Source organism: Oxyura jamaicensis, chromosome 2 (assembly GCF_011077185.1).
Source record: "Oxyura jamaicensis isolate SHBP4307 breed ruddy duck chromosome 2, BPBGC_Ojam_1.0, whole genome shotgun sequence".
NCBI lineage: Eukaryota > Metazoa > Chordata > Aves > Anseriformes > Anatidae > Oxyura > Oxyura jamaicensis.
The window spans coordinates 39,619,542-39,629,760 of record NC_048894.1 but is presented as its reverse complement, the minus strand read 5'-3'; the positions used below and the strand labels follow the sequence as shown (position 1 = coordinate 39,629,760).

The 10,219-nt window shown below is 42.8% G+C and overlaps 1 protein-coding gene and 1 long non-coding RNA gene across 2 annotated transcripts in view; one reads left to right on the top strand and one right to left on the bottom strand.

Annotated features, from left to right (window-relative positions):
* Positions 1 to 313: 313 nt before the first annotated feature.
* On the bottom strand, positions 314 to 2,319 carry LOC118163263. The gene is made up of 3 exons (XR_004748954.1): positions 2,195 to 2,319; positions 1,669 to 1,804; positions 314 to 1,245 (listed from the first exon to the last, which is right to left on the bottom strand). It is a non-coding gene; the product is annotated as an uncharacterized LOC118163263 (long non-coding RNA).
* Positions 2,320 to 3,762: 1,443 nt separating this feature from the next.
* Positions 3,763 to 10,219, top strand: part of LOC118161191 (translation initiation factor IF-2-like) — an 86,097-nt gene continuing 79,640 nt past the window's right edge. Inside the window, exon 1 of the mRNA XM_035316284.1 lies at positions 3,763 to 4,175. Within this exon, the coding sequence (XP_035172175.1) occupies positions 3,766 to 4,175 (410 nt within the window). The 5' untranslated portion in view covers positions 3,763 to 3,765. The remainder of the gene's footprint in view (positions 4,176 to 10,219) is intronic.

Here is a 10,219-nt window from a genome sequence, read left to right as displayed (position 1 = left end):
TGAGAACAGAAATGTTTCTTTCCAGTGCATCATTATTTCCCAGTTACATTCTCTTTTCCCTAGTTTCTAGGAGTAGGAGAAATGACATTGCGTTTAAAAGAAGGATTCTGGGAGCCAAGGATATGTTGAATTTTGGGAATACGTACGTAACCTGCAAAATTAAACTTTGTAGATACAAAGGTAAGTCATTGTTTCTGCTTTATTGAAAATTAGAATTATAGAAGCTGTCTTTTTAGTCACACTTCAGTACTAAGTCCATTGTGCACTCCCTTTTATGATGTGTATCTAGTGCTCTAAACCCATCCCCAGCTCCATGAAACAGGTATGGGCACAGGAAACACAGGATATGACCTGGTTCAGGTTGGGCTTGAAGTTGTACTCAGACAGCCTCAGCCACCAGTGGCTCTCATGCTTTTGAGCTGGTGAGGATCATGGCTGCCCCCCGTGCTGGCGCTGTACCTCCACTGGACTTGGTGCTAGCATGTGCACAACTGCTCTCAATGCATGCAAGAAGATTCAGACGGATTATACTGAGGATCATGAAGCTGTGGTGGGGGTGCACACTGCTGTCCCCAAGGCAGCCTAAACCCTGCTCTGCATCTTTCCTTGTGGCTGGTACCATTGCTTTTCTGATTCTTCTAGCACCAGACAAAGAAGAGGAAGGCACACAGGCTGACCCAAAGCATGGCATGAATGCAAGTGCGTTCTTTGCAGTGAAGGAGCAAACTGGGTCCCAGGTGCTTTCTCACAGCACTGGTACAAAGCAGAGGAGGGCAGCTGCAGGCACGTAGGCTAGCCCAGCAAAATGTTGCCTGTGGTTATTCTGCTTTTTGTCTGGTTTGTACAAAATCACCAGTGTATTCATACAGTGCATTATAACCTGGAGGCATCTCCTGGAAGTGCACAGATTCCCCGGTGGAATGTGAAATGGTGCTTTGCAAGGAATTGGTATCATTTTGTGAATTGCTTTTCTACTCCATCTAGCTTTTCTGTTTGTCTGGGTTAGAAGAATATACATATATCTTCAGTAAGAAAAGGTGGTGAGAGGAAATTCTTGCCAATGGTAAATTACAAGCACGTTGCCAGCAAGTTGTGGACTGGAAGATGAGCAGGGGCAGAGCTGCCTTGGGGCTTCCATATTAGAGCTGGATTGCTAATGTGGACTGAGCTGAATTTGACTGCTTATAAATCTGAGATGTCATCCTCAGGTGGACTGTGAATGCAGAAGGTACTCTGTATTCCTTTCTGCAAAGGAAACAAGTATAATCCTATCAGAAACTCTTCCATTTTATTCTTAGGTAAAACAACAGATGCCTAAGCAGAAATGCTTATGGTAATGCTCCTGTCTGTGAAGGTCTGTATAAGTCAGTTCAGCGTAAGCAAAATTTAGAATGTGTATTCAAAGCACCAGTCTGTTTAATGCATCTATGCAAATATTATATTTAACAGAGGGATATTACATCCAAATGCTCCTTCACCAGAGAAAAAACAGCCCCAAGTTAATACAAGAAAAGAGCTGTACATCTTCATCATTAGATGAGCAGGAAACATAAACAAGGATAAACAAAAATTGGCCTGGAACTTATGATGCTACACTAAGGGAATGAAATTATGAGCCATAGCGGTATCATACAACATTTCAGTATTATCATTTTATGATATCTGTACCTTTTATTTTCAACAGAGGCTGCTCATATTCTCCATTACACCTTTTGTTGCATACGATGAATAAGTAAGATTGTCCTTTAAATCACAGGTATTACACTCTACAATGATATTTAAGAATGCTCTTGTGTCTTCATTCCTTTGTAAAAAAAAAAAAAAAAAAAAAAAAGGAAAGTTATTAAATGTTGATCATGGAAAAATCAATCTTTCATGAAGGGGTTGTGAATACATTTTTTTTTTTTTTTTCAGCTCTGGAAGTTTCTGCAAAAAGACCTCTTTGCACAAAAACAAAAACTGGGTGATCTTTAAGGTCCCTTTCAGCACAAACCATTCTATGATTCTAAACTTCAGAGGTAAGTTTTTTTTTTTTTTTTTTTTTTTTTTTTTCCTATTTATTAAACCTATTCTATAATATTAATTCTGCATACAGCTACAGCAGACTTTTCCTTCTCCACACTAATTCTTTGTTTTATATGCTATATATTTTATATCAATTAAAAATATTGTTCTCTACAAAACATTTTTATACCCTATTCTTAATTTGCATTCCAACTAATTGCTGTAGAAGTTTCATATTCTTTGTGTACGGAGAGTGGGCTCTTCTCCAGCTATATTTTCTTTTGTTTTTCTCTCCCCCTCCTCCCCTGTGTAAATGTAATTATAAAAGTATGTTTAACAAAAGACTATTAGCTATAAAAAAACATCCTAATGTGGAGCAGCAGTGAGATGATACACCACACATCCACATGTGTAGTCATTATCAATGATAACAGAAACAGGATCAAGTGATAGAAATATATTTGATTTAAATCAATCATTTGGGGAGTGTATTTATTCAAGAGCCTTCAAGCAGAGATGAATAAATGTGCTATGAGGGTAAGCAAATGAGTCATTATTTGTGTTACAGTGCAATAGAATTGGGCAAGAACAGCCCTACAAGAGGGAATATGCAGTCATGTCCAACTGTTTATTCTATTACATTCATCACCACAGGGTGTATCTGTACGTGTCAGGTCAAGGTCAGTAATCCTGGTTTGCATGAATCATTCTCAGCACTAATGAAAACCACCCCAGCTTCAGCAGGAAGTGGCAGTGGGATGCTGGGACTCGGGGCTCAGGCAGGACAGCCAGGGTGCGGGCACAGGAGGGAGGCCTGATCAGCAGAGGCTGGGGTAGGAGATGACCACATAAGAGAGGCAGATAAGTTCTGTGGAGGACAAAGCTTTGCTCCTGCATCACAGGTTATGGCTTCTTTACACCTTGGCTGTTGGAGCTACAAACCCAAGAGGAGCTCTCTCTCTCTCCCTCTCTCTTTTAAATTAGTAACTTGGTCCAATCGACTCTCCAGAGAATAAGTTTTAAAGTTATGATAATGATGAACCCTACTTATTTTTCTCCATAAGCTTCTTGAAGTCAGGGAAGCAGAGGTGGGAGACGGGGATATGGAGATGGGACACAGGGAGGAGGCTTTCTTTTCCTTTTCTTTCAATGGAAGAATCAGTGCGAGTTCTGCAGTTTCTTTGTGTTTCAAAGTGTTCAGAGAGAAAGAATGATATGCTTGGTGGACGTGCTGATGGCATATAGATATATATGTGCATGAAAAAATAAAAGGCAACTGGGGAATACCTTTCCAGAGCTGCCGCAGTGACTGCTGTAATTTGACATACAGGTGGATTCATTACTAAGATTACAAACAAAAGTTACACACACCATTTTTACTTATGCAACACACTGCTCCACCAAATCCTCGGGACTAGAGCAGCATTTTAAACTATATATATATGTATTTGTCTTGCCTGAAAATTGCTAATATTCATCTCCGAGCCTGTAACTTTTTAAGTATTAGGTCCGGTGTTAAGCAGACCGCACATTTCAGAGCATAGGGTGCTTCTTGCATGGCAGGCACCCCTTGGCGGGACCGCCGAGCGATCGAGGGCACTGCTCACGGCCCGGAGCCCCGGAGGGGGGCTGCCGCTGCCTCCCCACACAGGGGCTCGCGGCAAGCGGCACCCTCCGGCCGACTGACACCGCTATGGAGGCAGGAGTGCGCGGCACCGGCGCCGGGGATGGCAGGAGGTAACCTACACATGGCTCTCGGCGATGCTCTGTGGGAGGAGGGCTCCCGGCGGGGATGGGGACGGGGTCTCGCTACGCGACCCCCCCTTGCCCACGGGAGCCAGCCGCCCCCCAAACCGTCTTCCAGCCCCCAGGAGCGGGGCGGGGGGCGCGGCGCTGCCTGACGCCGGCCCGGCCGGGGGCGGGACCGCCGGGACCGCGCTGCTCCCTCCCGCCCGCCCCCGTCCCCATCGTCGTCCCCGTCCCCGCCGCCGGGTCCCGGGTCCCATCTCCGCCCCCGCGCTGTCCCCGCCGGGCCCGGCGCTGCGGGGGCCGCCCCGGCCGCGGCATGGCCGGCGCGCTGGGCAGGGGGGCGGCGGGCTGGCGGCTGCGGAGCGCGGCGGGCGGCAGGAAGGAGAAGCCGCTGGGTGGCAAGCCCCAGCCGCCGCCGCACGGTAAGGGGCCGGGCGGGACGGGGGCTCGGCGGTGGGAGGGGGTCCACTGGGGTCGCTCCGGCCAGGAGCTGATGGTGTTCCTCGCCCGCTTGTGGGTGCGAGGGCGGGGGGGGGGGCTTCCCGCGCCCCAACTCCGCCGGAGCTGCGCCTCTCGCCTGCTCGCTGCCGGGCGCTGGGGAGAGGAGCATCTCGCTGCGATCGCGGCGTCCTTAATCGTGGAGGAAAGCGATTGCAGCCGGTGAACCCGGGGACAGTCCTCGGAGTCTTTTTCGGCTTGCCTGAGGTTGCTCTCAGTTCTGGGGAAACACCGCTACCAAACCCCGCCGGGGCTCCCCCGGCTCCCGACGCCCTTCCCGGGGTGTCTGCGAGGTCCCGAGCCCGGGGGGGGGGAGGGGGGGGGCGAGCCGGGTGCGGGCTCCGCTCCGTGCTTGCTGCGGGGCTCGGCAGCCCTCGGGGGAACTTCGTGCTGCGGGGCGGCTGTCACCGCTGTCACCGCTGTCACCCTCCTGCCGCCCGCTCGCCGCCGCCGGGCAGCCTCACTGCCGCCTTTGCCAGAGGGCGAGGAGGAACCGGACCCAAAGTCCGAGCAAAACCTTAGTGGCTATCAAAAAACTCAGGGAGAAATGACCGCGCAGGGGAGGAATGCTGTCCAGCTAGAGAATACAAATGGCTGGCTGTAGCTGCAAGTACTTAGGCTCCTCTCTCTGTGATGCTGGCGGTGGGGATAACTCGCAAGGAGAGCACGCAGGCTGCAAGAGGGATGCAGCCAAGCCGGGGGGGGGGGGAAGGGGGGGGTTCACCCCTGCCCCCGTTAGAGCCGTTGTTTGCCCACAGACCGGCTGGTGCGAGGGGTTAGGCCGAGCTGAAAGCCTTCTTTGACCGCCAGAAAGTTTGCCATAATTGCGTAGTTGCGATGCTGCTGTATGCTGCCAAGATTAAGATTTTATCAGGGTCTCTATACTGTAAAATAATTACTATGGGGGAGATATTCTATAACTTGGTTCTAATTCAGAGTAGCAGAAAGGTGCGGTGCGCTTCAGTCCGTCTGTTGCTTCTTAGAAGTGTTTTGTAAAGTATCATACGACACGAAGTTCTGGATTAAGTAATTACTGTATCAACACAGAGCACTAAATTACACTGCAGCACAGATATTTGGCATCCCAGTTAATTTTCAACTGTGCTTTACGGGTAATCAATCTTTCTGTGGTATTGTCTTTGCAAGGTGTGCTGGACTTATTTGCAATGTCATTTACTACCCATTAACAGCAACAGATATAAGGCAAAAACAAAATTAGACCTAATTTCTCTGTCCCTACTGCTGACTGTATGCTACGCTGAGCTTTTACATATTTATATATATATATATATTTAGGATGGAAGGGGAAGTGCTTTATTACTTTAATATGCCTCTCAAAATTTCAAAGTTTTAGAAACACTTTGTTTTCCTAGAATGGACTCAAGTAATATAATATTGACCACCTTGTGTTGGAGTGGAAAACATACTTAAAATATTCAGGCTAAAGGGTTTGAGGAGTTATCACGATTATACTGTTTGGTGTATCTTACTTAGAAGTGAGCTGTCAGCAGTTTTTAACCAGTTCGACTCATTCATACATGCAATCATAAAAATGAAACAAGAACTAATCATTTTTTACAACAGAACTGGAAGGCGGCAGGAACAGGAAATAATTTAAATTTTAGCAAATAATGCTCTTCTTTCCTACTGTTCTTTCCTACTCTTCTTGCTGTAAAAAATGTTCCAGTTGGCCACCTATCTGTGTTGGTAGAAAAATGGCACAGCTCCATGGATTTCAGTGGCACTGTTATGATTGACACCAGCTGAAGACCACGCATGACATTTCTCTGTGTGTTTGGATTAAGATACATTTACCCAATCATCACTTAAGGCTGGCTGGGTGCTGCAGGCATACTGAGCTGTGAACATGTGAGCAAGCCTGCCTTTTGCCTGCATCAACTGTATTTGCCAGCTTTGATGTTTTCCTTGCCTTTTGTGTGAGTAAATATAGCTGTCGATTTATTTTGACATGGAGCTATTTGATATGATTCTATATCAAGTGTGCTTATTCAGTGTTTTATTAATCAACAATTTTATCTTATCAATTGCAAGTAAAACAAAGCTTTTTCATGATCCGTGTACTTATGGCATTGTGACCTCAGATTTTTCTGTATTTTTCAAATGCTTCAAAACACAAATACAAACATGAAATTTTCTACAATCTCGTGTACCGACGTTCATGTTCTGCATGGAACGAAACTTTGGAAAATGAAAAGTGATGAAAAGTAGGACTAGCATTTCCACCTGCTGTGGTCTAGATAGTAAACAAAGTGTTTGTCAAGACAAAAAGTTCAAGATCCTGATAAGATGATAAATATTAATGATCTTATAAAAAGACTGTTTTTATAGTACTTTACCTGTAAAATCTCTCAAGAGCTCGAAAACCAGATGGATGGCTACAGCCAGAATTCTTCTACAGGCTTTCTAAGCAATGTTAAGCAGTAGCATAATGGAAACCACAATGTAAATCAAGTAGTGCTTTGCTGTACTACTTAACAAAACTTTGAGATGCCTGTATGCATTGAATAAACCTCCTCCCTTGGGGAGTAGGTATGGAAAGTTTGTGACTAGAAGCTATGAGAGAGCAAAATGTTTACATTATCTGATGCCACCAAAACTGCTGAGGAGAAAGCAATATTTTAATATACAATTTTAAAGGTATGTAAAACTTTTGTAGTAAACTAGTAGTTCTGCATAATTAGTATTAAAACTGCAGGGAGAAAAATCTAACTAAATAGTGGTGGTTGTATGTGTAGGAGTATGTACACACCAGTGATGTATTAGAAAACGATTACTTCAAATATTTATTTTTTAATTTCTCACAAAAATGTCCCAAGTTTAGGCTAGGAAATGTAAGTCCTCTGTGCTTCAGCCAGCACAATGAAATCAGTCAGTATCATGCCAATATGTTGGATCACACCTAGGCAGGCTGAATAAATAAGTGTGAGCTAAAGCAACATAGATTTTTTTTTTTTTCCACCTGGGCCAGCTGACTAGTATTAGTCTTAACCTATCTAGAGTTGTCACAAAACAGGACAAAATCTATTGTCTCCCCTTCATTAGGTAAGGATAGAAGCCAGCATGTTATAACTCCAGAGAATTGGACTTATCTATGTTGAACTAGGGAAAGGATGGGATGGAAGAAAAAACCTACAAGCCTGACCATGGTTTTCCTGGTGCACATGCTTTGATGTATGCACACATGCTAACAACTTCTGGTTGCGACTGGACTGGACTAATTCTACAGTTGATAGTAGAAAAGTGGAGAGTCCTACAAACTTTACAATTTCAGATGGTATAATCTTCACACATTTCTTTCTGAAATATTCACAATGTGTTTCAGTGTTTTCTGTCAGCTTCTTCCTTTTTTTCGTTCTCTCTCTCCTGGGAAATAATGTTCTTGGTTGTATTCAGGCAGTCATAACCAAATCTTCTGTTGTGCTGGAGGCATAGTTCTCTGCACCTCACTTTTTACATGTGGCTTATTGTGGTATTTGTAAAAGTGAATGTCTGAAATTCATGTAGGCGTTATATATGTCTACTTAATATAACAGAATATAAGTTCTCAAAGCAAGTAAGCCTTTCTGTGCTCAGCTGGAATAATCTTCAGGTAAACTTTGAAACTTAAAACACTTTCTAGCCTATGTGTTCATCAAGTATGAACATTGATGTTTCTGTTTGGATCTACTAACACTTAGATGCCTCAGCTGCACCTGTGGTCTTGTTACATCAGCCAGGGAGCATGTTTGCCATGTGTAACGCAGACCTTGCTGTGAAGACATGGCATTCAAAGGAAATGGATGGATAAAGGATTTGACATGAAGAGCAAGAAGGATTGGTTTACTAAGCAAGTTTTAACTCTCTTAGCCTTTCCATTGATGTGAACACAAGCTGGTACTGCTTAACTTAATTGTACTGCTACATGTATAATAGGTACAATTTCTTAGAGAACTTGTGTGACTCAAGAGTCAAGATCTGTTGTGGTTTTTATTTTTATTTTTTTCCTATTCTACAGTGAAGCTTGGGGTTCTCAGTAACTCAAAGCCATTGTAATAGTCATTGGTAGTCTCTGATTTATTATTATTATTATTTAAATTTGAAAAATGTTTTCCTTCTGTAATATTTTTTCAAATAAGTTCACATTGGTGTTACCGGGGGGGTGAGGAAAACCATACTCTTCTTGGCCAGAAATGCGTATGATAAACTTAGCAAATACCTGTAACATGGCTGTATGTGACATTTTCCCCCTATTTCATGGAAGAGTTTATTTATGACAATAATAAAACCTTAACATTACAGCTTGTACAATTATAAATAAGTAACCAGAGCTATAAAGCCATAGATTATTCTAAATCTGAGTTTACAATGGATTGACAAAACACAGCATCTAGAATTTAGAGGCTGACTGAAAATACAGTTTTATGATGTTCATTTAAATTCAATTTCTGCAGAGAAATATAGATGAGAAACCAAAGACTTCTTCTCCATCCCATAACCAGACTTTTTTTTTTTTTTTTTTTTTTTAATCAGACAGGTCACAAATCGCTTTGCTGGGAAATGCAAGGTGTGCTTTAAAAGGGGAAAAAAATACTTGTCTGATAATTTGGCTCTTGCAGTTTAAATTGCAAAGCTAGGTGAAGTAGTTACTCTGACAGAAGTGTAGAGACTATCTCATTTTAGTACATTCTGAAGTATTTTATATTTCTGAATAACCCTGCCTCAGGGGCATTTTATACTCACATCTGGAAGTTTAGAGTCTCAGCTCTCAGTCTAGTGTCTCTGCCTTTGTCTTTCCATTTAGTCTTGCCATGTTATAACAATGAATCATCTTGTCCATTAACTAAAGTTGGAATGTCTGTTTATGCACTGAATTTGTTTCATCATATCGCCATAATGATTGGAACTGTGGCAACTCCCGACTGCTTTCCCATATGTATTTGGGCTGGACTTGACCCAGAGCTGTTCTAAGCAGCAGCAGGATAAGCCATCACAAAACCTGGAATATCTTTGTTCTCCTAGGATTCAACTTCTTTCTCATGAAACTTCAGGGTAGCATTTTTGTATTCTGCCTCCATGTATATGAAATCGGGTGGAGGCTGTAGGATTTCTAATCACAAATTACAAAATCACAGCAGAGCTGTAATACACATCCATGTACAACAGTTAAACCAGGAATGTTGTTACTGTAGGTTCACTTTGATATGCTCTGATTTTATTGATCATTTTTAAATTTGTGCTAATTAAAATATTGAAGCATTAAATAAAAAACAAAACAGAACAATAGTAGGCTTCTTTGATATTTAGTAATTTTACTTCAACAGGCAAGTGGCATGGTGTAAATAAAGGTGCCAAGTGGCAGAGAGCCTGTGCCAGCAGGTGCAAATTCACACCTCTTGCCATGTGAGTGCAGATAGCCATGGGCTTGCAGATAGTCTTCTGGTTGCTACTTAAGCAGAGTATTTTTCAATTCAGTGTCCTTTTATTAAAAAGGTATTAAACTGGCTGTACCTTGACTCATTTAATAGCACATAGCCTTAAGTTTGTGGTAGTGTTACTGAAATTATTCTCATTATTTCCATGAAAAAAAATAATTGTTGTGTTTAGAAGGATTAGTAAATGCTGAAGGATCTGTTTTACAAACAAAACCTACATGTTTTGTAAAATCTATGGATTTTTTTGTTGTTGTGGTGGTTTTGTGATCTTGTCTTGTGTGCTATGATGTCTAAGAATATTTTTGTGTGCTCTCTATGGCCAATTTTCATAAAGAGCTGTCGATGCTGTACTCCTATATAAAGTATTGAAAAGCATAAAAGAGGAGTAGGAATTAGTGGGGAGAACCTTCTCCTGGGGGTGGATTAAAGTAGAGCTGTTAGTTTGTGATAACAAAACCAAGAGCCTGTGGAAAGGAGTGAGAAAAAAGACTTGTTATTGTCAATGACTGCATTGAGCTTTGCTGTATAAACCATTC